This window comes from Solea solea, chromosome 10, assembly GCF_958295425.1.
Source record: "Solea solea chromosome 10, fSolSol10.1, whole genome shotgun sequence".
In the NCBI taxonomy this organism is placed as follows: domain Eukaryota; kingdom Metazoa; phylum Chordata; class Actinopteri; order Pleuronectiformes; family Soleidae; genus Solea; species Solea solea.
The window spans coordinates 18,186,684-18,213,112 of record NC_081143.1 but is presented as its reverse complement, the minus strand read 5'-3'; the positions used below and the strand labels follow the sequence as shown (position 1 = coordinate 18,213,112).

The following is a 26,429-nucleotide window of genomic DNA, read 5'->3' as shown; positions in this document are numbered from 1 at the left end:
TATGAAGTGTATTTATTTTATATAATAGAACAGCAATTTACCAAGGATGCACCTGCGGCACGGATCTGTGCCATGTGAGCACTAAGTGTTAAATGGCATATTCTGTTGGGTTGTTATGACACAATACTTATTATGACCTTTGTGAATCTTGCACCCCGGCAAATACTCCATATTACAAAAAATAAAACTAACACTAAAACTAATAAAAACCAGCAAACCCTCTCTAAAACTAATTAAAACTAACTTATTTAAAAAACACAAAGTCAAAACGAAATAACGAAAAATCCAGTAGAGTAGAAAACCTTGGAGAAAGTTTAGTATTGAAGCACTGCCACCAAAACTAGACACAAGAAACCTATGCCAATATTCAAACTTTTAATTAACCAATACAAAAATCATAAGCTGATGCATTCAGGTAAACCTAGAATTAACAGCAAAATAAAAAAAACAAGAATTATAATATAAGTATTCTTTTTGTTTTCGTAAACTATCCAAAATCTTCATCATCCCTCACAGCCCAGGCATCACATAGGCAATGTTGTCCAAAGTAGAGGCCTTTAACAAGTGAAATGATAAAAACAAAATGGAAGAAAATTGTGACTTATGTGGACAACATGTGGCATCTGTGAGCAAAAGCCAGTGTCTCTCACCAGGGTGTGTCGTGTGCAGCCCCTGAGCTCTGGTATCTGTGCAGTGAGGCAGAAAACAGGGGCCAGAGCACAGAGCAGAGAGTCCAAGAGCAGAGACAAGCTACTGGACGTGCACACCTTTTTCTGCGCACACACACACACACAGACAGAGGCCAAATATTTATTCAGCCAGTATTTGTATAGGGCAGATTATGAATGAAATATTCCACCCTTGATCCTGTAATCTGTTAGTCTTTGATCAGATGAATGAAAGAACACATTTTAAAGTTTAGGTTGACTGAATTTCAGTATTGTATTTTTTCTCAGTAACATTTTGTATGAATTAGTTAATTTTCAAGATTAGGTCAAATGACATTGAACACCAATATGTGAAAACGTAAGATTTTTATACACAGTACGTATATTAATTTCTCCTCTTTTCCTCCTAATCTGTACCCTTTTTAGTAACTGCTGCTGTAAAGTCATGTGATTATTTCTTCAGCCACTTGAGCCCTTTTGCCTCTGGACTTCTAAGGCAACACTTAACACTTTTTGGTACAAAAGCTCCTCGCCTGTGTAATTTTGTAGTGTTGTGTAATACCCAGTCGAATTTGAACCCATTTTCCAGGAAATAACAAATAATAAAAACTTTGGGAGTGATCAAATAATAAAACTCAGTTTGATGTTACAATAAACATTTTAGTTTAGTTAGTTGGGGTCGTATAAGATGTGATGAATTCTCTAATCTCTATTGGTTCACTCCTGCAACGATTAATCGATTATTAACCATCAACTATTTTGATATTCGATTAATCAGTTTGACTGTTTAACTAAAACAAGCTTTTTGATATGTGAAATATTAAAAGTGAATATTTTCTGGCTTTTTGCTCCATTTGCCAAAGAAATCATTAAAACTGGATAATTTTGGATTGTGGACAAAATAGGATAGGATTATCATCATTTCCAGGTTTGGGAAATACAGATCAACATTTTGTGACATATTACGGAGCGAACAAGTACTCGATTAATCAATTGATTTTGAAAATAATCTTTAGTTGCAGCCCTAATTTCCAGTATGTCTATCCCTTTATGAAGCTACAGTCCTTTTATCAAACTCACTATATCAAATAAAGCATCACAAAGCAGTATTACATACAACTGGAGCCCTGTGTTGAGAATATTCTGATGTTTGAAAGAAACTTACATCAGTTTCCTGAAGATGGTGACCAATCAGGAACAGGGACTCGCCGAGAAGGTGTAAGTGAGCTGCTGCACTGACAGGATCCTGATCACCAGGACTCTCCGGTGTGGCTCTGAGTGTGACCCAGTCTGTATCTGTAGGGCAGCACATGGAGCAAATGGGACTACAGGGGACAGTCATGGGTCCAGGCGCAGGTATGAGCGGACAAGGCCTGTGTTTTAGTGGAGTGTCAGGAGAGACCAGAGGTCTGGGACCAGTGGAGTTGATTATCATTATGCCATGCAGGTCATTGAGATAAACCAGATCCTCCAACATGGAGCTTGGATTTGCCTGGGACAAACACAAAAGGAGGGATGAGTATGATGAGCATGATGAAGTTAAAATGTATACAGTATATATCCCTGTAATTCAATTACCGGATGAGTGCCGCCCCTCACTGTGTAGCGAGAATGCAACAAGTTGTCTTGATTATCCTGAGAGAGAATGTGTATGTTGGTCAGATGGCTGGAAAAACAGGAGCAGTGAAATCACAGGCAGTTTCTATCAGTTTGGTTCAAGGATCAGAGTTGTTCAATGATTATTTAACATTCTGAAAACAGTAGGGCTGTCAGTTAAAAAAAACAAAAAAAAAACAAATTAATCTCACATTTTGAAGTTTGTTAGTCTAGATTAATCGCGATTAAAATGAGTAATCAGACAGTGTGGATTTCAGACACCATTGTTTAATTGTATCTTTCTTTTTAAACACAGAACTACACAGAGAACTATGTGATTTCAGAGACTCTCAGGCCTATAAACTCAGACCTAAATTGCGCCATGACACCCAGGTAGTTGTGATATTGCATACAACTTTTGTTTTATCGATGGTTCTGTTGCTCAGCTTCTTAAAATGAAACCTTCCGCCCAACAGTCCCTCACCTCTCTCCATCTTAAGACCGCAGATAATTACCTTCCTTAGTGCGCTAATCTCAGCCCTAGAACATGGATCCCATGTTCTCACATCTCATGAGTTCACTCACCTCTCCTCCTCCTCCTCCTTTCTCTCTCCATCTGTTGTGATGCACATAAACTGGAGAGGCACACAGTAAATCTGCTCTGTAAAGTCCAGGCGGACTTCCTCTGCTACCTGCAACTTCAATGATTACAATTAGACGATTATTATTACTATCTTGACCTTTATTGAAGCAGAAATGTCTCTTTAAAAATAAGACATAAGAAAAGTAGCAGCACATTCAGTATCAAAACTTAAAACACAGAATATCAAAATATACTACATCATAAATTGCATCACTTGATCAAACATCTACTGCCCGATTAACCTGTCTTCATATTATAAGTTGAAGAGTTCATTCAAATAAGATAAATCATATAACTCACAAAATTAGCAAAACCTGACAGTCATAACTAGTTATAAAACTACAAAAGTGTGAAAAAAATTTTCTTATCTATAAAGTGCCATATCTCCATATCTGATTACAGATGGTTTTACCATTAAGCTCTCTTATCTTAGGCAATGTTCCTTTTCTGCAACCTTACACACTGTAGTCACATGATAACTCTGCTATATTTCATAATTACTGTGCAAACGTCTGCGCGTCTGTACACTGTGTTACCTCTTACCAGAGTGCTGTGTCATCTTGCTGAGTGAGTTTTCTGGTTCCTGAAAGGTTAAATAAAAACCCATGACATTTAGTGTATGTTTAATCAGTGTGTGCTGCTGTTGTGTTGTGTGCCCGGAAGCGTGCATCAAAACTAAGGACATAAATGGCTGGGTCTTAGGAGGAAGTGGCTGAGGACAGAGAAAGCTGACCAAACTGCAGACAATCATGTTTCACAACCCCTTCGCCCAACACTGGAGAAACTCAGGCGCACCTACCTACAGCACCCACTTAAGTGGATTAAGTGGGTTTTTCTATTGCTGCCGAAGCCATTTTCAGAAATCTGAGCAAACAATGGCCGATAATTAATGCCAATCCATCAGATAAAATATAACGGTTCAATGATAACAAATAGACAGCGGGATAGCCGCTATCTGTGCTGTATTTGACTAATCATGTTGTGTATTATATCAATCACTTGTATTTTTGTATTTATTTATCTTTCATCCGCTATGGGCCCTCTTGTGAGTCTGAAAATACTTCAGTTACCAGTCATTGAATAACACTGATGGTCTTTCAATAAAAGAAAACATATAAACTAAATATTAAATACATGAAACAGGTCATCAACAAGACAAAAAAAAATACAATATTACTGCATATTACCAACATTTAACAAGTTACTGAGAACAAAAATGCATAATTAAAATAATAAATAGACAGGCAGGAGTAATCGAATAGTTGCTTGATTATGAAAAGTTCTTAAATTCAACGATTGCATTATTTTTTTTCAAATATATCTTTCTACTCCAGTGACTCTCTAATTTGTGATGTGACTATTATCACAAGGTGGCAGCAGCAGTAAGCATTTATTTAGTGGACTACATGTGTGTTTGCAAGGTGATGAACTTCTGAATGCGTCTTTTGTGTCTGCTCTTCAGCTGTAGATCCCACAGGAGTGATGACATTTACAACGGTCTTTAAATGCATCTCGTCAGCTGCTCGCTGATTATTTGAAACACAGTGGCAGCGTTTGTGATAATTGTTCTATTTTTGATGGTTTTCATGTATCCTACTAAAATATGTCATTCATGTTGAAAGCAGCACCCTTGCATTAGAATATTGAGTGGTTAAAATTTCCATAGGACTGTCACTCTTTCTAAATTTATAATGACTTATAACTCCTTTTAATAAATTCAAAGCATGTCCCTACTGTGCTTACAACAGACACTCATGTTCTCATGGTAGGAAACCTTACGTGCGCCCTCGTCTGGATTCTAAGGGGTACTACTTAAATATGTGCTTATGGGATAACAGTGTGCAGCATGGAATGACAGTACGAACGTGAACTTAGCATTCTACATTTAAAGATATCACATAAAAAAAATGACAGCTCTCATATCTCATGTGATAATAAGAGATGTGTTAGTTTATGTCTGTAGCATATTTTAAAAACAAACTAATTTAACCCAAGTTCTACACAAACAATACGAATATAAATATGAACAGGTACATTTTAGTGAAAAAATTCAGTTTCAGTATCACTTGGAAAGTGTGCTGTAATTCAGGTTGTGTGTGTGTAACATTATTAGAATGTATGTTGTTGACATAGAGGCCAAAAAGGGGGGTGAACAAAGTAACACATTATGAGTTATTAAATGTGCTAAAATGTGGTAATTGCAGGTCAATTTCAATTGCTTTTTGCATGACAGTAATTGAAGGACGTTAAAGATTGTGGTTCATGTCCAGTTAATGTATACATTTTTAAAAACGTCGTTACTTTTGGCGCATTTTTCTGCGTCAGAGACTCAAACCTGTTGGTGTTGGTGCACCTCGTGACACCTCGTTTGTACCGACCTGAGTCGGTACATTAAATATGTGTGTTATTATCATTACCTTCACAAGTGTCAACAGTTGTTTCGTCCACAGGTAACTTTGGTTGACACCTGAGTGTGACTGAGTGAACGCAGCAAAAACACCTGCTCACTTTTCTCACTCGCCCTGAGCAGACATGACGGTTCTTCTTCTACTATGAGGTTTCATGGCGGTTGGCAAACAACAATTTGACGCATTACCGCCACCATGTGGTATGGAGGGTAATTCAAAATGTTATCAATTCTACTTCTAATTCTAATTCTAATTCTTCTTACTAAAATAATAATAAAAAAATATACATTTGGATCATAATTTCTCTTTCTTATTTCCAAACATGACGAGTCACTCACAATAAAAGAGACACGTGACATCATTTGGCCAATCTTTTCATTTTGTATATAGATATGTTTTAATTCTTCTTATAATAGGCGGATAATTCAAATTCATTAATTATTTCTTTGTATTTCATTCATTTGTTAGATTTTCAGGTTTACACATTTTCATTCATATTCCCTTGTTGCAGCGTGTGAATGGGTATGAAAGACGTGTGAATGGTGAATGGCAAAACTATAGTGTAAAGCAGTTCAACAAGACTAGAAAAGCTTTATATAAATACAAACCAACTCTTCTTCTCCTGATTTTATTTGGTAGTAACAACACAAAAATAGTAAGAGGAAATGTAGTGGAGTAAAAGTAAAAGTTGCATTACATTACAGCACTGGATATTGGTAAACATAATATGCCAACCATCTTTAAATATGCATATAATATTGTGAGAATTCAGGGCAAGTGGTTTCATGACACCTGCAGCATTATGTACTAACATCGTTTTATCTACAGCAATAAAATGAAACAATGTCACCAGAAATGACTGAAATTAAGTCTTTTAAAAGCTGATATAAGTGTTGTTATATCACAGTATGGCTGAATGAATAACAAAACAGGATGAATCATTATACACAGAGAGACAGGCATACATTACTGTGCAAAAGTCTTAGGATTTGTTGTATTAGCACTGCTATAATGACAGGATAATGACAGGATCATTACTTCTCAGTCACTTTATTGGAACACATCCAGAAGACGAAGAGAAGAAAACATGTATTCAGGTTTATTTATGATAATGATTAAGCGTGGCGGCTGCACGGTTGGTGTAGTGGTTAGCGCTCTTGCCTTTGCAGCGCTAACCACTACACGAGCCCAGTTTAGAATAAAGGCCTTTCTGCATGGAGTTCGCATGTTCTTCCCCTGTGTGCGCGGGTTTTCTCCGGGTTCTCCGCTTTCCTCCCACAGTCCAAAAACATATACGTGTGTGTGCTCCCTCTGTTGCTGTTAAGCTGTTCTTTTCTCATGATTCATTAAACCCATATCAGTGAATCTCATGTTCTTGCCAAGTATCTGATGATGTTTTGCTCTCCATGAGTCACTGTATCAACACTCCCTCCCTCCCCTTCCTCCCTGCACAGCATCAAAATACCACAATGTCATGTTCTGAGTCCGTGCCTCCTCTCGACTTCCTCACGTCTGGAATGCCAAAGCTGCACTGTCATGTTAAACCCTCCTCCCTCTGGACTTTCTGGGCAGGACTAAAAATTCCTGACTCATGCTTAAGCCCTGTAGTCCCTCCTACGGCATGTTTTTCCCAGCTGTGGCCAGAGTTGCGGTGTCACGTTAACTCCTGGTTCCCTCCCACTACTCCTTTTGCTGAAGTTGCCAGGTCATGTTAAGCTCAAAGTCTCTATGTCAGTGTTTGAGTTCCTGTTTTCATTCAGCCGCTGGAGGGAGGAGACAGACGAGGACCGTATAAAAGAGACACAGGCGACGGGACAGAAGTGTAGGAACAAAGAGCACGAGCTGTCCTGAGCATCCAGAGACAACAGAGGATCATTGTGGACATTGATCTGAAAGGACACCATCCTAACTGGTGAGTTTAAACATTTACAGTAAAAAGCTGCTGTTTTAAACAACCACTGTGTTGTTTTGATGATTATGCTGGATAATGTTTTTTTATGTATATAATAATGTTTTTATGTTTGTGTTTTTCAGGGCTACAATGGAGACACTGATGAAAACTCAGACAACAGCAGAGGTGACAGAAAGGTAGAAAAGAGAAACTGATCTATTATATCTGTAAATTCTCTTCCCTCACTCATTCATTTTGCAAGAGGATTATACGTGATATTGTCTGAGAATCCTATGTTTTAAAACTGAATTTAATTTTATCGACATAATATATAAAAAAATGATCATAATCTGTTGATATTCATCAACTGTGTTCCAACATCCAAGTGAGAGACTTCGTACTTGACCCTGTTAAAGTTTATCAGCGGTACGCTGCGTACTTTAGATAAAACATACAGGTGCAATTGTGCATAGTGTGTTGAGTCTTGAATTTGCCCTGAAGCATTTCTGCTGTAGTCAGACATCAAGCCTTTTGTACTCACTGTGACTCCTTTCACCTCGCAGAGATCTGTCGGAGCAAATCAAAAAGGTGACTAAGGACAGTCACGCCAGGGCAGAAAACACCGAACTGATGCTGAGCTTCTTGAGGGGACAAGTCAGCCTCAGACAGTATAAGGTAACACACAGTTTCACGGCTCAAATACTTCAATCCTTTAACATAAAGTCTAGTGGACATTAGGATCCAATGACACTCTTCCATCTCCTCCTCTTCAGCTCCTCCTGTGTTCACTGTATGAAATCTACCAGGCCTTGGAGGAAGAGCTGGACAGGAACTCTGACCACCCTGGTGTTGCACCCATTTACTTCCCCACTGAACTGGCGAGGCTGGATTCCATCAAGAAAGACCTGGAGTTCTTCTACGGCCAAGACTGGAGAGAGAAGATCGCTGTACCTGTGGCCACTAAAAGATACTGTCACAGACTGCGACAGGTATTCATTTATTACCTTCATTTATTTGTGATATACCCATTTATTTACTTCAGATTTAAATGTTAAAAAAACTATTCTATCCCTGCTTTTTTCAGATTGGCCAAGAAAACCCTGAATTTTTAGTTGCTCACGCTTACACCCGCTACCTAGGCGACCTGTCTGGAGGGCAGATCCTGGGTCGGATCACACAGAAGTCCATTGGGCTCAAGAGCAACGAGGGTCTGTCATTTTTTGGCTTCCCCGGAGTCTCCAGTCCCAACCTCTTCAAGCAGCTCTACCGCAGCAGGATGAACAGCGTGGATCTGACGGAGGAGCAGAGGAACGGCGTGCTGGAAGAGGCCGTCAGAGCATTCGAGTTCAACATTCAGGTGAGGAGTAATGAGTGTTTAGCAGACAGATAATAGGGTCTGCTCCCACCTACTTAAATGCTCTCATAAAGGCTTATGTTAACTTTATGTGGAATGACCTACTGAGTGCTACACCAGAACACCAAGATGCTCTTGAAGACCCAGCTCTTCCAAAAGCATCTTCTGTCCAAACACTTACCTTACCCCCTCCCCTGCACTATCTCCTTCTGGGTCCACTCCTGCACTCTCACCCTCTGTCAGTCCACTGGTCCTATCTAGGAGACTTCTTCTATGTTGCTTATTCCTCTTTTCTAAGTCGCTTTGGATAAAAGTGTCTGCTAAATGCTTAAATAACCTGAAAGCACAACTTCACCAGACTCACCTCACACATGAACCTTTTCACTTGCAGTTGTTTACGACATCACAAGTAGCTGACGTGCATTCTTGCCTCTGTTTTACAGGTGTTTGATGATTTACAGAAGATGGTGAGTGTCACTGAAACTCAGCTGCAGAACGGTTTAACGCACTCTGAACCAGTGAAGACACTCCAGCCTTCTGACACCATTATCATCACCTCCTCCCCGGTGCTGAGGATGGTGCTGGGACTGTTGGTGGCGCTGGCTACTCTCACGATGGTATTCTACACTTTGTAGCAACGACACACAACTATCTGAAGAGCGTACTGTTCTGCTGCTATGAAGATTTTAAGATATATATGTGACAAAAAAACTTAAATGTTTTTAATTTAAAGAGAACCACAATGTGTGTACTGTATGCACGTATCACACAGTACAATTATGCACGACAGGTCGATTTGAATGTATAAAGATTTTATTTTTTTAATAAACGACTTTGTTGAAATGAAATAATAACTCTTGGAAGTCTGTGAAGTAATTTCCTGTGCTTAGGTTAGCCTTCATTCATGCATGCTATTTCTGATGTTGGCTGGTGTAAGCACCAGTATTGAGTTAATTTAGCTTAGAGGTAGTTAAAATGAGTAATGCAGGATTACTTATTAAAATGTAATACAAAACCCTCCGTTTTATTAGATAAAGGGGACCCTTGATACCTTTGATAGCCATGATACTAGAAAATATCTAGCAATTTGCCTCAGTGGACGTGTCCGATAGACGCTCTGCAAGGTTTTTTGAACGTTATGTTACTGTTGAATCTATAAATTGTCACTCACAACCTGGAACATCGAGGGAATATACCTATGTGCTGCTGATCTGACAGAGGCTTGGATATCAGTAAAGGTTACAGAAATGTAACCTGGATATACGGCAAGTGAAAATAAATGTGCAAACCCTTTATTGAAACAGTACCTACGAGTCAAGTCCATTGGAACCTGCCCACAGCTATGTCTTTGGGTGGCTTTGGAATTAAGTTTACGTTTGCCACTACAGCTGGCGTTTTAGTGTCAATGTGTCTGCTGATCATCTGGCCCTTTAGTTTAACAGAGGATTGTAAAATGACACAGTTGTTGGTAAACTCTTCTTAGAAAAATGTGGGAAAAACACACACACGCTCAGGCATAAACAATAGCATAATCTCCACACGATACCACAACTGAGTCTTAGTGAGAAACATTTTTTAGTGATCAGTACTTTACTGAGACCCTTTCTGTTAGAGACTTACCATATTAGGCTTGTTAACTAATTATTTTCAACTTAAAATCTTTTTTTAAAAAGTCTCCTTTTTAAAGGATTTTTGTTGATAAACCGAAAAAGACATGGCAACATAATTTAAGTTGATGGACTCCACTAGATTCTACACACAGACCTTGCACTATGATTTAGTCAAATAAGAAACCACGTGTCTTCTCCACAGTGACCTGTTCAGCTTTAATATATAATTAAGAAAAAGAAAACAATTTGGATTTTTTTTTTTTTTTTTGTTTAACCTGTGCACAGGTGACACACATTACAAATTAAAACACAAAATGATTGTTAACAGCAGCCAGAGGCTCGTTTGACAAATTCATACATTGCTGGTATTTGTCTCCCCCACGGAGGACAACTAAAAAAAACAAAAGTCATGTCGGAAATGATTGTACTTCACTGGAATTGGCTTAACTCTGCCTTTAAAAGGCACAGCAGCCTGAGAAAATCAGAAATATTATCTTATTGTCGCTTATACCGTCCAGAAGTGTATAAGATGAAATAGTGCTTTACATTCAAGATACATTCCTATCATCAGGTGTAGCTTCTCTCTCGCCATTTTACTAGTTTGTGCTTTACTTGAAGCAGTCAGTATCAGAGAATGAACACCTGATACCAAAAGATAAAATAATTTTGTGTGACCAGACCCAGGAGCTTGCTGTAAGAAGGCCATCAACAAAAAAACTAAATTCAACAGATACAAACTAGAAAAAGAGGTCACTACGACAGTCTAAATTCAACACACACTCACACACGCACAGACTCACACGCATGCATCTAGAAAACCTATGCTACAGATTGCCAGATTATCCCAAGGTGCTTTAAGAGGGACTACACAGCATATAGTCTTTGCAAATATCACTGACAGTAAACTATGAAAAGGACACACACAGTTTCTTTTTTTTAAAACAAAAGAAAAAAAACAAGGTTTCACATTTAAAAAAAGCAGCATCAAAGGGAAACAAACTACAGTACAAACATAAAAGCCTTGTCAAACAAAATAGAATCAATCTTGAGATGCGTTTAGATCAAATAAGTGTTCTTATAAATGATTGTGTGAAGAAAATAACTTTTTTTGTGTTTTGAAGATTGCATTTCAGTAGAGAGAGGCCTGCACTTTTGTGACATTCAAGGCCATTTGTTCATGTTTAAAACACGGTAACTTCACTTCATGTTTTCACTTGCAATTCACTAAATGCTGTTGACCAAACCAAAACAAACGTGTTCTGTATTTTTGTCTTTGATTTAACATATTGCACATTATTGGTGCCTTCAAATGAGCCTGTGTTAATATCAATGCTCCTGTGTCATAATATTGTACTTTTAGTCATATAGATCTCGGAAATGTACCCAAATGACTATTTTCCTTCCATCTATATTCACTGCATAATGTTAAGGTTATTTGCATGCGAGCTGGCTTCGCTGTTGGCTAGGAATGGTATTCTCACAACATTTAACATCAACCACGTTTTGTTTTGTTGAAAAACTTCCCATGGGTCTCGTTTGAAGGCACCATACGTTGTGAAAAGTGAAGTTAATGACATTGCGTTACAAATTAAAATGTCAGTCATACAAAAAAAGTGAAAGTAATATTTTGCTACTTGTAGAGTTTCCGTATTCTTCATCTAGCTTGATTTGGCACAATGTGCTACTTTTAAAAGGCAAAGATTTAGACCTCAGCAGTGGACTGTAGGGCACAGTTTTTTTTAGCAGCTGACAGCATCTTAACACATCCTGCAAACATCTGCATAATGCTGCATCACCTTGGCTTCCTGTCTGTACAGCTAGGACTTAAGCCTAAATAAAAGGTGCATTTACTTTTAGGCAGGAGCAGCCACCTGGGGCTGCTCAGTTGGTTTCATAAGTGGACAGCAGGGCTGCATCTACCGGCTCCATGCAGGAGGGGCAGGTGAACGACCGCATCAGCCAGGGGTCAATGCAGTCCACGTGGTAGATGTGAAGGCAGGGCAAGAACCGAATGGGATCGCCATACTCGAAATCCATCATGCAGATCACACACCTGTGAGAGAGCAACACATATTTCTTAGTGGCCAAATATATTATTTTCCATGGAGATACATGCAAGACGTGCACAAACAAAAATGGTTGGTTTTTGTTTCGGGTTTTTTTTTTTTCTTTGTTTTATTCAGTATAGCTGCAGAAACTTCAATCATCTCAGCAGCTCCCTAGTTTTAACCTATAATAAAAAAAATTACTTTTGGTACCATTATATATATATTTTAACAAAGTGTAGGGATTATCGAATGATTATTCGATTACTAAATTAATCTTCGACTATTTCAGTAATCAGTTTGAGTGTTTTTTTTTCAATAATTATAACAATTGTTTTTCAGCTACTTAAATATGAATACTTACTGGTTTCCTTACTCCATATAACAAAGAAATCATTCAAACTAAATAATTTTGCTTTGTGGAAAAAACAAGACATTCGAGAGCATCATCATTGCCAGATTTGGTAAACACTGATCAACGTTTTATGGACCAAACAATCACCAACATAATCAATAGTTGCAGCCCTTAACACAAGTAGAGAAAAAAAATGCATAAAGGATACAAGGGGAAAAAAAAATAACATGATGGTTTTCTCACTCTTTAACTTTCTTGTCAGAGGGATCAGAGCCAAAATCAAAGACGCCTCTCGGCAGGTGCTGGATGAGACCGATCCGCTGGGCAATGCGGACCTGCTCCTCCTCGGTCAGCTGACTGGCTAGACGACTCTCACCTGGGGTGGGATGGTAAACCGGCAGTGGTTGGGAGTCCTCCTGGAAGTAAAGGAGCAGCGGACATCATGTGTCATGTTGATTTCAAAAAAGAAGAATGGGCAGTGGGGTCACACGGCAGAGCAGTGGCTCGCACAGCAAGAAGGTCACATGGTAGAATCCTTGTGTGCGCGGGTTCTCTCTGGGTACTCCGGTTTCTTCCCACAGTCCAAAAACACACAGTTGGTGATTGGGTTAATTGGACACTCTGACACCATAGGTGTGAGTGTGAGAATGAATGGTTGTTTGTTTCTGTGATGGACTAGTGACCTGTCCATACAGCATGTCCCCTGCCTTCTGCCCTGGCCATGTCACCTGGGTTTGGCTCCAGGCCTCTGCAACCCTCATGTGGAGGATAAAGATATTGGTAGATATTGAGTGAGTGAGAATGGGGGAGTCTTTTAACAAATGGCTAGGCCTCCACAACTGTATTTATCATTCAGGAAATTCTGGTGCCAAATAAAAGAGAATATAGCAGTGAGTATTAAAAATGTACAATGCAGGCAGGTGTATTTATAAAAGCTTACACACTTTTGGTTTCAGAAACTTTCTTCCACTACTGCTACTACAAAATTAGTAGCAGTAGTAAATTTAAACAATTTCTTTTACAAAGTTTAGTTTTCTTTTGACTACCTGTTAAACAAGCACACTGCAGAGCAGACAACACATGCACATTGGAGAGACAGAGAGTAAATGTTTAATAAATGTTTATTTATGTTAAGCGTGTGTATTTTGTATTGTAATATAACTTGCGGCCCTGCAGTCTACTGTGTATTTACCTAAATCTGTAAGTATAAGACTGATGACTATTTAAGGGGTGACCTGAAATCCCCGGAGTGTAGTGGAGGTGAGCCCCGGGCTGCTCACCTGGTAAGGCGGCGGAGGCTCTCCGGGCAGACTGCCCCCCTCAGACTCGTTTAGCAGCGACAGGTCATCCGCGCCCTGTGCAAACAAACAGTTCCCCATCGAAGTGAAAGCACCATGAAAGGGTTCAAATTCTCTCTGAGGCTGGCACACACTCAAGGATGTGTCAACTGGAGCTAAGCTACCTAGCTGCCGCCGGAGCACTTTCAGTTAGCGTTTGTTTAGCTGAGAGTTAGCTAAATGTTTGTTGTCATTCCGTGAGGAGCTGGACGGTGAAAGAGGAGGAGGAGGAGGTTTGAGAGGAGAAGCGGAGCCGCTCACTCCTCCTTTACCGACTGGTGAAACAACCGGTGACAAACAAGACCACCGTAAACGAAATAAAAACAGCAAAATAAAAACCGGAAACGTGTCATCAGTGAGCTTGCATATTCGCAGACTTTCAAAATAAAAGCGGGGAAAAAAAGGAAAAAAAGATGAGTCCATCGAGAAGTTTGGGGGTTTTTTGGTCACATTTTTGGTGTCTATTAGAGAGACCATAAATTAGAAATAAATTATACTACCCTTAAGCACGTTTAAAAGAGTGAATAATTGCTTTCAGAGCTTTTTATGTACTTTTTTTTTTACATGAGGCCCTAATGCTCTTTGGTACAGACCAACCAGAGAATACTTTTTTCTTTTCTTTTTTTTTTTTTATTTTGAAGCGAAAGCTTACCTTGCAATTGAAGAATGACATCCTTTCTGGTATGTGAAGGACATCGTAGATTTCTGGATTTAGAATTGTAGAATTTCTCCATTCGTTGGAATCTACATAGGATCAACTATTTCCATGCATATTAAAAACAGGCAGAAAATACAATTTTGAATTAATTCGGGACCCCAGCATACCAAACAAAGCCCTCCATTAATTATCCTATACATTAATATAACAATTTGTAAAGCAACGTTTCAAAGTCATAAGTATTGTATAACTATTTGAAGACGATCGCTCACAGCCCAGCTGCAGTACTTAGTTAGCCCACCAGAGGGCTGTAGCACTCACTGTGGGAACCAGTGACGTAGGACATAAACTATAGTCCAACATTGATCATTTTTGTCCATCAGCATCAGTCAAGGTTGTGAAAACTAAAACACCTATTACTATTTGTAATAGAGTAGGGTGTCAAGAAGAGTAGCCTCTATTTTGATTACATTTTTCTTACTACTACTAATGCTACTACTACTATGACTAATAACTTTGTCTAGTAATTTTGCAAGAAATGCAAGAAGTCACAATGCACTTATAGAATTAAAGATTGTAAGCAGATAAATGCAGTGAACAATAAAAGAATCAATAAAAAGAAACAGCAAGTGACTTATAAGAATGACAATGAGTTGGTGATTCCAGAAGTGAGGGAGGGAGCCAGAACACAAAAGCCTGGTCACCTTCATGAATGGCTGGTAATGACCTCCCGGAGGATCATGGGTTCCATTTAGGCTCATAAGGGGTCAAGAGTTCAGCCATGTATTCTAGAGCTAGCCCCTTACAAGCCTTAAAGGTAATAATTACATTTGTTTAAAGGGTATTCTCATACTCTGAATTTTAGATGTGAAGTTTTTGGTGTGGTTAATATTTAAAGCACTAAAACATACAGTAAAGCCATTTTTGTGGAGCCTTTAGTCTGACACACTCATATCTCCTGTGATCCAGTACGTTATCAGACCACACTGTTCAGTTTGTTTCTGTTTTTATAACACGTTGTTTATTACGTGTCAGGTTTGCCCCGTGTTTTAATGCAGACGATCCTGCATCTCCAGAGCTGCAGTTAATCAGGCATCAGTTTGTAAAAAAAGAAAAAAAAAGGACACGGCACAACAAGATGGTACAGTCAAGAACATCCTTTTTATTCAATCAGGTGCTGCTCTTCTCAAACTGTGTTTTTCTTCTTATGGAAAAGAAACTGTAATTAACACATGCATTTCACCTAGAGCTCTGGGGGTGTTCTCACAAAGAAGTGGTGCTGCAATGAGGGTGTAGACAGAGGCGTAGAAGAGCTGGGTGTCAGGGGGCCTAGGGTGCTGCCTATTACACCGATAACCATACACTCTTAAGAAGATAAAGAACAAAATAAACAACAGAACAAAGACACGGAGCAGTCCAGCATGAGGTGGTTGAGAGGAGAAAAATGGAGGGTCGTCCCTGAATCCTCAAATATCTGAGAGATCAGGTGCATGCTGGCCTTCTAGCTATCTGGCTTGGTGCGTTGTAAATGGCTAATACTGCTGAAAGTGTCACCGTGTGAATCCTGTCATGAACGATCACAATTCACTTTCAATGACCGGTTTGAATGGATGTGTCGTGGAAATGCAACGTCCCCTCTATCAGCCTCATGCAGCACACGTCCGGTTATAAGGTGCTTATAGCTTTCATTTACAGTCCAAGGCATCCTAAAAGAGAGCCTAAATGACAGCATACCCTGATAGCAAAATATGAAAAGAAATCCAAATTAAAAAGGAAACAAAAAAAAAGGGTCAAAAATAAATATCAAAAACAAAAGAGCAAGCTCTTATCCTAGTCCAAGCAGCCCATTTCCAACATCCCAAAACAGTTCATCCAGCCCTCTGGACCCCATTAATCTTCTCTGTAAACCTCTTCAACCCAAACCCTGAACCCCTGTCATCTCTTACGAACCCACCCAAGGACACCCCCAAAAGCCCGTCAGCGTAATAAGTTCACTTACATTAGCTGTTGAATGGAGAAGCTGAAGAAGATGGGTATGGTAATACAATGTGAAGCATACAGACAAGAATAACATGTGAGCTAACTGCATTCTGCTCAGACAAAAAGTTTTTTCAGCAATATTTTTTTTCACCCTCTCAACAGCGGAGAGGACAAGATAGAGAGAGCGAGAGAGCAAGGGAGAGAGAGAGAGAGAGAGAGAGAGAGAGAGTGGACACATAGTTACAGACTACTCCAGTGTCTAAGAGAAAACAGACAGCGGAGACAGAGGGGAAGAAAAAGCAAGAGTTGAACGAGAACAAGTTTTTTTGCCTTTTCATTTTTTTTTTCTCCATTATTTATCAATAAAAAGTAATAACTAATTCACACCAGTTTCCTTTTGTACTATATATATGTATGTACGTACGTATACATACATATATATAGACCGTATACATACACATATGTAGGCTTTTGCAAAGGAAGAGAGAATGTCGGGGAGGTACAATGGAGGGGATTCAAGCTGGAGGAATAATTTGTCCCCGAGTGCTGAAGGAGGGATTGAAGAGTCTTCCCTCCTCGCAGCACTCGGGGGCATCCTGCTACCCCCGAGCCATTTGGAAAAGAGGGCGATCTGGATTACAAAATGGAGTCTGTGAACAAAAGGCACTTTTAAGGGACAACCTTTAACTGCTGGAAAACTATACACTACAGCACAAGCACTAAAATAGTCATTTACAGAGGAGAGGGTGGAACAGGGGAGAGGCTCACCTTGCTGTCGGTTTCATAAATGGTTCAACAATTTTTGCGCCCGATTTTTAAAGCTTTACGGTACCAATTTTGGGCGGGTTTCTGCGTACGTGTGCAAGAGACACGAGGTCTTCACCTGCACTTCACCCGTGTCAACACAACCTGCTGAGCTCTTTCCAACTTTCAGGAATGTATTGAGATGACGACGGACACGGGGCGGTTTGTGGACGTGAAGCACATTCACGGGTTTCTGAGTTCAACTGGGTTTTCGTTGTTTTTGCTGGTGAGTTTCAGGCAGTGCATGGGTGAGTTATCAGAGTAAGAGTCTCTAGGGTTTGACAGTATAGGGTGTGGGGTTTTTTTTTCTTCTAAAGGTTGAACCAAAATGCCTTTTGTGTCACAACCTTACGGTTTAGGAACCTCTCCCCCCACTCAATACAAATAGAAGAATACAAATAGAGAGGAATAATGCTGTTTTCCTAAATGGCCTGTTATCTTTTATTACCATTAATTTATAATAATTCTGAATGTACTTTATAGTGTTAAAGCACCAGGTTTCGTTTGATGATAGACATTTTTTTTCTTCTGAAGTTTGTGTAGATTTTTTTTTTCCTTCAGCCCTCCCACATTTTTATAAACAAATGATTACACATAAAACATTAAAAAAGAGACAAAAGGAAATAAAAACAAATACCCCCAACATACAAAGACTAGGATTTTTCATGGCCCTCTAAGTTTAGAGTCCCGGAGCTTATGGACTTAAAAACAAATACATTTTTTTTTTCTCTTTTCTCTTAGCTTTCTTAAAAATCTCTAACAGACAAACACAATGATCTACCCAATGCATTGCACGTGGCTCAATCGACACATAGTTTTCAATAATAATACTTTCCATCAAAAAACAAACACTTTTTTTTTTCTTCAAACTTACTGTCGATATTTGACATGTTCATCTAGGTATTATAATGCTGCTCTGCAGATGGCGATGGCATGTGTCGTTTGATTCGTACAGGTAACAGGAAGGTGATATTACTGAAACGGGTTTGTGGGGGGGGGGGGGGGGGGTGGCCGGGGGTCGGTGAAAGTTCAGAAAATAACTAGACTGCCAACAAGCTCATGTAGTAAAAGTTAAAAAGGAGCATATATCATAAATATATATATGTATAAGATCTCTCTCTCTGTCTTTACAAAAAAAGTTTGCAGTCCTCTATAAAGATCTGTCCTAGGCCAATGGTTTCCACATGCACCAACGCTACCACTCCCGTAGCTTTAGCTTATATGTGGGAAGAGAACCTGAAGTCAAGTTTATTAATAATTGCATGAAGGGAATACAGAGGCACTTTCATATAATGTTATAGTCTTGATATATGGTTTTAGTACATACAGAGCTAATGTTACTAGAGAGGCTGAGAACAGGGTCTCAGCCCGGTTTACTATCCCTGCAAAACAGAACCAACAGCTGGGCAGTCCAGTTATTTTGTGAGGTCGGCTTTAGTTGGATTGTGTCATGTTGAAAATAATAAAAAGTAGTAATAAACAATTTTAAGTGAATGAAAAACCATTAACAAAGGCAGTTTGGAGAACCAAATATAAAGGCTTCCCTTTATCAGTTTATGTCCGGTTGTTGGTGGTGTTAGTGTACTTTTATGTGAGTGTGTGAGTGTGTGTTCCTTCGGGTTTTCCTGTGACTAGATTACGGGCTACGAGGTGAAGCAATGCAAGGGATGCACGTGATGAGCTGCGGTTACTGTGCTGTCCATACGAGAGAGATTTGAGAAACTGCTGATCCCGTTTCCTTTGAAATCCGTTAAGCTGAAATCCAAGCATGATACTTAATGTGTTACTGCAAACTAAAGGAAAAAAGAAATGATGCCATGCAAGAGAAGGTGAAAAACAATCCAAGTGAGACAAAACCAAAACCAAATCTGGCAAAAAAAAAAAAAAAGAGAAGAGAAAACACCTACAAACAAAATGAAAGCGAATAATATGAATGCTGTTTAATGCTGTGTGAGCATTCCTGCACATTTCATTTCATGTCTATGAAGATGATCTTGTGAGTGGTTGTGTGACAGACTCCCCTGGAGAGAAATCTGCTGCATGCAAGCGTATGTGTGTGTGTGTGTGTGTGTGAGTGCGTGTGTGTGTGTGTGTGTGCTTCAGGGCCTAGACTTAACACAGCCACATCCATACAGTGGCAGTCAGCCTTGTTTCACTCCACTAATCGCTCATCTGACCTTTGACGTGCAATACTGTTCATCCCTTATAAAAAAATTAATAGTGCATAGGTGAGGGGACGAAAGAGCACATGCAGAGTTAGTGTTATGACTGTCTGTCGTGTGTTCACTCGCTCGCACTCGCCTCATGGCTATCACTTCTCCCACAGCAGGACGCCCTGATACTTTGACAGGTAAACATAGACCAGCCACTTAGTGCATATTTGTCACACCATTGGATGGTGTCACCATGATTGGCCAATCGGAAATGAAAGAGGCTCCAGGGCTGAGCGAATGAAGCGGCAGAGTGTGGTGACACGCAGGCATGAGGCTGGGATTTCGGTCTAGGCCCCGAGGAGCACTGAGCTCAAGGTGAGTCGGTGGATCATGGAGGTGGAGGACGGGGCGAGTGGAGCAATACAAAGATAATGGAGGGACGCAATTTGGGTGGAAATCATTTTAACCGACTTCCTTGTTTCTTGTTCTTTTTTTGGATCTCCCAGCCAATGCATGGAGTTTCATTGTGGAGACAAAAAAATTATAAATCAAAAAGAAAAAAAAAAGCATTTAAAAAAATAAACAAAACGTATAATTGGTCATTTGTCAGGTTACCATATTGCATTTCCTTTCTGACATTTCATGGTGTGAGAGACAGTTTCTCATCTTCCTCTTCCTCCTTGCATTCTGAGTCTGTCCACTCAATCTCAGTGAAGCCTCCTGGATTAAGGGGGACGAAGCGCTCCTGTCCAAATTGTATTGGGTTGGGGCCGGGTAGGTTTGTTGGGTTCTGTAGAAGTACTTTGAATAGTGTTGGTGGTGGTGAGAAAGAAAGACCTTTTTAGTGCCAGCAGTCTGTTCGTAATCAGCAGGGATGTGTCTGTTTTTTTTTTTTTTTTAACTTTCCAATTTTCGTGACACAATTTTAGCTGTTGATTCAGAGAGGCCTTGTCAGAGGAACCAGGACTGTGGAGGAGAGAGGAAAAGAGAACATTATTAAACATCAGCAGATTTATATACAGATTGAGTCTGGAGCGAGAGGTATAAACCAGAAAACATGTTTTAAATAACCGAATCATTTCACCTGGTTAAACCTTCCATACAAAAGACATTCTGAGGTAGAAACACTTAAAACTTCACAGGCAAAATGAATTGGGAACCACAAGTAGGTGCAATCTTTCATCCACTAGGTGGCCCCCTAAAACAAATTTCTCCTCCGTGTGAGTTCTGAGTTTGGCTGTCCCATAGCATGTTGAAAAATGACGACCTCAAATTTACTACTTGCTGTTTTTAGGGTTTACTCTCGGTTTTTTTTTTTACTCATTAATAAAACCTCAGTTGGAGTATAGGGCTACAAATATCAGCAGAGCTGTAGTTTTTGTATTTTCAGTAAGCAAACACAAAACTAGAAGTGCCCTGTCATGTGCTGCCAGTTTACATGTAAAGTGATCCTTCTAATACACCTCTGTTCTGTGGGCCAGAGTGGTCTCAGGCTTCACTGTAAAGCTATTGAGGGGAGCTACTCCAGGGCTCCAGTTTCTCTGTGTGATAAGAGGACAGAGTGGAGGCTGCCTCTGACATTCCACAGGCCTCGGCCCGGAAAGAATGGCAAATCACCCTATCTTCAAACATTCTGTTGGAAGCTTTAACCCCGTAAACCTGTCTATCCTCCGCCAACTCCTTTCCTACCCATGATACTATGTTGTTGGTAGATAACTCCTCCTCCCTGGCTCCAACTTTCCTGAAACCCCCTCTCTTTTCCTCTCCCCCTCTGACTCCAGCGCTCCCAATGTAATCCTTGGCAGTGGAAAGTGACCCCCCCCCCCCCAAACCCCCCTTCAAGTCCAAGTTCAACTGCCTATGACATCATGTCTGGTTGCTGCTGGCAACCAGACAGTCGGGACGTGACTGTGGAGTGCAGCGAGCTTCAACTAACTCCCTCTCTCTTTTTTCCCTCCCTTTCTCTCCGTCCCTCTTACTTTCTTTTCTCATACATGCTCCCCCCGTCTCCCTCGCTGTTCCTGCATAGCTGAGTTCTCACCACTAGAGAGCTCCTCTCTCCAGCTTTTCTCGGCCTCATGCGCCGACAAGAGTGGGAAGACTCCCTCGCTCCGTCTTGGCTAGTTGGCGAGCAGACGACGAGGCGGGCTGGCAGGGCCATCGTCTAAACTTCCCCATATGCCAGAGAACAGCAGGAAAGGCAGAGACCTCCGTTACTCACTCTGGCCGTGGCTGTTACTGACCTACTAGGCTCAGCTAACGGGAAGTATTTGATACCAGTGCCCAGGTTCTCGCTACGCATGCCGTAAAGTCAGTCAGCAGAAATGGTCAGAGTGGACATTTTTCCAATCGTGTTTGATAAGCAGCCGCAGGAGATAATAAGTGCTATGAACAGATGTAAGCTGTGGTAAAAGCCCTGTTGTTTTTTTAGGGGAGGAAAATGAGGGACAAGAGTTCTGGCACAGAGCTGAAGAGTGTAAGAGCGAGTGTGAGTGTGTGTGTGTGTGTGTGTGTGCAGGCAGGCATCGACACACATTTGGACGGTGTGCCGATGTCCCCTCTGTGCCAGGGCTACATCTGTGGGAGATTGGTGCAGGTGGGGAGCTTGAAAATACTAGAGGGAGCAGCAGGAGCAGAGAGGCATAAACAGAGAGAGGGTGGGCTGCTGATGTATGGAGGGGGGCAGCCGAGCAGAGCTGTGCAGAGGAGGAATGCAGATTGTTTCCATGTGTGGGGAGGACAGGAGAGCCGAGTTGGCTGCAGGCAGGTGCGGTTAGCCCCTAATGAGAAAAGTTGTGTTGGTGATGGAGGACGCCCAAGACACTGCATCCCAGTGGCAGAGCACAGCCAAAGCTGAAACCACAATGTAGTGCACTACTGGCCTCACCCGCTGCACTGGTACACACTGTGGGGCCCAGCAGAGATAAATCAACACTGCTGGAGCTGAAACTAACTGGCACTGCTTATATTCACTGTGGGGAAACGACTGTGGCGCAGAGTGAAGGCCTTGATACATGGGCAACATTTTGTGTCAATGCACGAGGGAACGTTTGCAAACAAATCATCCACAATACTCGCATAAAACTTAACTTTTTACACAGGTCCGTCATGATGTAAACCTGGCAGCATTTCATACACAGCAGTGTGTAACATGACAAATGTCGTGCTGTGGTCAAGAGTATGTCTATTTACTTTGTAATATTTCAACACTAAAGATTTCTTCCTTACAGTTATATGTGGGCTATTAAATTAAATATTGGATCACTCACACGTGAATACTTGTAGTCTGTGATATTACTGAAACCGTTTTGCAGCAGGATGAATGATAGCACAAATAAACCAACCCTCTCATATTCCTTGAAGCGCAGAGCCGAGGACGAGGGTCACTGCAGCTCATTAATCAACCCTCAACCTTAATCTCAACCATAAATCATGTAAACGCTCATTCTCTAATCTGTCACATCAGCCTGGAAAACACAGAAATGAATTTGAGTTCATGTTTATTATCCACCTGCCCCTGACTTAGGATTTCCATCAACCGTTCATCTGAGCCGATGCTTGGCACAGATAACGTCATTACGTTGAGATGTTGACCTTAACAGCCTCACTTCTACATTTAACTCAATTCAGACTCGCTTGGTTTCTGTCAACATGTAAATGAACCCACGCACTGTTGTAATCGCACCCTCGTAATTGTTTTGACACATGACCGAGACATTGCAAATGCAACGTTTACTTAAAAGCCTTTTCTGTCTTTCCACTGACATTAAGTGCTTGCTTATTGTGGGAACTGTGGAGTTTCTCTCGAAAATATTGTGAGGTCTCAACCTTGAGATAATGCATGCTTTGATTTTTGCACTGTACAAATAAAACTGAATTGAATTCCAGCTGCATCACATGGTCTCATGTCAGCTTTATTTTTTTTCCACTTTCCACAGAAGTATATGTTAACACGTGAACATCTTATCTTCAATCAACAGCAAACGAGCTAGAATATAAGTACGTCTCTCTGAAAATTGAGCAGATCTCATCTCCTTATAAAACTGCGCGATGCGATTGTAAACTCTGGAAAAAAAGTGAGCAAGTTCGAGGCCTGAGTTGGGACTGAGTTGTCAAAATAATGAAATCAAGATTTCGCACACTGATGCAGGATACTGTTCTGGATGGCTACATGTGTTATGTCAACTTTTTGACAAGAATAATTATGAATACAGTTGTTCAGCACTGGTGCCATGGGCTCAAGCGCTCTACCAATGGAGAGCCATTGTCTGAAAAGTGCCTCTGTATCATGGCCTTCGCTCTGAATGTCATGCTTGTCCCTGTAAAGCCAAAATCAACAGTGCAGTGGGGAGATTGAGCAACATACAGTGCTGTACAGTCACGCTTGCAGTGAGTAATGAGGGGGGGGAAAAAAGAAGAAAAGACATTAAAACAGAAGAGGAGGAGGAGGAGGAGGAGGAGGAGGAGGTGGTGGTGGATGGGTGGATGTCTATTAAATGAGGGAGGTTGGTGGGGTACCTGAGTCTGCTGGGGGATATTCAGAAAGTTGTCCCGTGTTCCGATGCTGACAAACCGGTTGGGAGCTGTGGAGCCTGGCGTGGAGTATGCTATAAAGAGAGAAACAAGTGTGTACATCCTTTTACACACACATATACACACTGACCGTAGAGTAGTGTCTGATGCTCTCGTCATCGCTCTCTATGTATTTTCTTTACTAGAATATTAAATCACTACAGGACTACGCATCACTGTCAAATCAATAACTGAGGAAAGACGGTAAGGGTCAGGTGATTTGTCCATGTCGTAGGCATGTTTATTTATCACTGAACTATTTAGTCTAACAAGGGGGTGTGTACAGTGGTCCGTGATTAGTGCTGACATGAAGAAGGTATTTCTAGCAAATACAACTGCTATTATTTACAGGTGCTCGATGATAATATAATTTCAACGTCACAATTGAAAACATCAGAGGACTCAGTGTGGACTGTGACTTTGGGCCAATGGAGGACCTCTAGTTGTCACCTGTGCTCCGCTGAAATGTAACACAGTGGGAGGAGCATCTCGCCTACAGTGACATCACTCAGTGACACTAGAGGATCAAATTTAGGGCAGTTGTGCTCACTGGACTCCAACATGAGTAGAACTTTGGCTGTGCATGACCTGACTAAGTGAGGGGATGAGGATGTGTGGGGGGGGGTGAGAGTGAAAGGGTGACAGGGCTGGAAACTGATGCATAAGTGAGCGTGAGTGTGTAGCATGTCTGTGTATGTGTGTGTGTGTGTGTGTGTGTGTAATAACGATATACTGAGAATCAAACAAAATTAGAGAGTGGCAAAAAAATATATATATATAACCACCGCAGTGATAACATTACTGCAAAAAGAATACAGATGGAAATGATGATATTTATTTATATAGATGTTCATATAAATAAATAATAAAGTGAAATGTTTGTCCGGAAGGGGGAGGAAAAGAAAAGTTGATAGGACAGGAAGGTGGGGGGAGGGGAGGGGGGGGAGTCAAAACAAAAGAACGAGAAGGTGCCCCGGTTGCTCCGTCCAGCGCCCCCTTTCGGCGTGCCTCTCCCATGGCCCGACTCTTGCACTGCACCTGTCTGGGTGGAACCAACCAAACCCTCACTGCTCCCAGATGACACTCCTCTCCCACTAAGCACTAATTAGGCAGGTTTGATTATATCTTATCATTCATGTTTAGACAGACTGGGTTGTTCTTTTTATCCTGTGATTTCCATGTTTTTTGTTGTTCTCAATTTTTAATTGTTATGAGATTTGTGTGAAAGTGGCGAGGGGATTGGGTGAGTAAAGTGGGGCATGATGTTTCTTTTTGTTTTTTTTGGAGTCCACGCCAACTGCCCTAATTTTGTTCCCTTAAAAAGAATCAGAGGAATAAAAGGGAAAGAAACAAAGAAAGGAGGATATGAGAATATATCAAATAAAGAAAAGGAACAAAGTAAAAAAGAAATGAGAGAAGGGGGAAGATTGTATTGCCTATCACAGACATGCAAAGTCTGCACTGAGCAAAGGCTTGCGGCTACAGAGGCAATGTGCACAGCACCCTGCACTGCTCTGCTCCCCTCAAACTACATAACACATCAAAAAGAAGGGAGAGAGTCTACGCTGCCTCTTGTGGTGCTAGCAGGAAACCCAACATCGGAGAGAGAGAGAGAGAGAGAGAGAGAGAGAGAGGAAATAAAGAGAATATAAGATTTTGCAGAAGGAGGAGGAAAGAGGCTGACAAAGCTTGCAAAGAAACTGAGAAAGTAAACGAGAGAGAGTGAACGTCAGAGCAGGTGAGAGCAAAAGATACAGAAGAACTGGACAGACGCTCTCTGGTTTGGCAAAGGCGTGGCCTTGTCAGAATTGGATCTCGCTGATACAGTACAGCTCGTAAGGGCTGCTAAGTGTTTGACTGAACGCACTGCAACCTTACTGGAAGCAGATGGCCAGCTAAGCTATGAAAATATACAGCACTAGTCATTGTAGAAGTCCCAGATCTGTGCTTTGTCAGTAGTAGTAGTACTACAAGATCACAGACAAAAGATCCAGTGTAGCAGCACTGCACATATACTGTATATAAGGTCTTCTATGATGACTATATTTGCTCTAGCACAACAGACTTCATGGAGTACTGATTTCGAAAAGTTGCCATCTAACAACTGATTCACCTACTGGAGTCTAAACCTGGTTTGGATTTGCCTCTATGAGAAGTGGGGAGACTGGGGCACTTGTGGGGGTTTGTGGAGGGGAGTGACTTACACGGAGATGCGGGTGAGCTGAGTCCGCCGTCAGTGGGCGTGCTGATGGTTTTAGAGTCGGGCATGGGGAGGGGCACAGGGCGTGCCACCGGGGGTGGCGGGGGCAGCAGGAAGGAGCCCGGCATTTTGCTTTGGCCACCTCCATTAGGCTG

The 26,429-nt window shown here is 40.9% G+C and overlaps 4 protein-coding genes across 18 annotated transcripts in view; 1 reads left to right on the top strand and 3 right to left on the bottom strand.

Annotated features, from left to right (window-relative positions):
* Window positions 1-360: 360 nt before the first annotated feature.
* On the bottom strand, window positions 361-5,460 carry LOC131466692 (uncharacterized). Of its 3 annotated transcripts, XM_058640113.1 has the most exons (7): window positions 5,325-5,460; window positions 3,451-3,490; window positions 2,850-2,962; window positions 2,247-2,303; window positions 1,834-2,160; window positions 651-773; window positions 361-555 (listed from the first exon to the last, which is right to left on the bottom strand). In XM_058640113.1, exons 2-7 carry the CDS (start codon window positions 3,464-3,466, stop codon window positions 511-513), a joined length of 681 nt encoding a protein of 226 aa, XP_058496096.1. In that variant the 5' UTR covers window positions 3,467-3,490; window positions 5,325-5,460; the 3' UTR covers window positions 361-510. The 3 variants fall into 3 exon arrangements, with proteins under 3 accessions (XP_058496096.1, XP_058496094.1, XP_058496095.1); XM_058640111.1 differs by having other exon boundaries at window positions 361-773; XM_058640112.1 differs by having other exon boundaries at window positions 361-773; window positions 2,850-2,956.
* A 1,608-nt stretch (window positions 5,461-7,068) lies between these two features.
* Window positions 7,069-9,414, top strand: LOC131466690 (heme oxygenase-like). Its single transcript, XM_058640110.1, has 6 exons — window positions 7,069-7,227; window positions 7,350-7,403; window positions 7,770-7,881; window positions 7,980-8,195; window positions 8,291-8,563; window positions 9,004-9,414. The coding sequence occupies exons 2-6, from the start codon at window positions 7,357-7,359 to the stop codon at window positions 9,193-9,195; spliced, it is 840 nt and encodes a 279-aa protein (XP_058496093.1). The 5' UTR covers window positions 7,069-7,227; window positions 7,350-7,356; the 3' UTR covers window positions 9,196-9,414.
* Window positions 9,415-10,362: 948 nt separating this feature from the next.
* On the bottom strand, window positions 10,363-14,247 carry rnf11a (ring finger protein 11a). The gene is made up of 3 exons (XM_058640114.1): window positions 13,851-14,247; window positions 12,814-12,986; window positions 10,363-12,223 (listed from the first exon to the last, which is right to left on the bottom strand). The coding sequence occupies exons 1-3, from the start codon at window positions 13,947-13,949 to the stop codon at window positions 12,052-12,054; spliced, it is 444 nt and encodes a 147-aa protein (XP_058496097.1). The 5' UTR covers window positions 13,950-14,247; the 3' UTR covers window positions 10,363-12,051.
* A 1,460-nt stretch (window positions 14,248-15,707) lies between these two features.
* The window catches only part of LOC131466456 (nuclear factor 1 X-type-like), a 102,321-nt gene continuing 91,599 nt past the window's right edge, over window positions 15,708-26,429 (bottom strand). For 9 of the 13 annotated variants that reach the window (XM_058639693.1, XM_058639688.1, XM_058639692.1 and 6 more), the window contains 3 exons: window positions 26,279-26,426; window positions 24,021-24,109; window positions 15,708-20,468 (listed from right to left, as the gene is read on the bottom strand). In XM_058639693.1, coding sequence (XP_058495676.1) covers window positions 20,454-20,468; window positions 24,021-24,109; window positions 26,279-26,426 — 252 coding nt within the window. In that variant the 3' untranslated portion in view covers window positions 15,708-20,453. The remainder of the gene's footprint in view (window positions 20,469-24,020; window positions 24,110-26,278; window positions 26,427-26,429) is intronic. The other 4 variants (XM_058639696.1, XM_058639694.1, XM_058639697.1 and 1 more) reach the window with 2 other exon arrangements.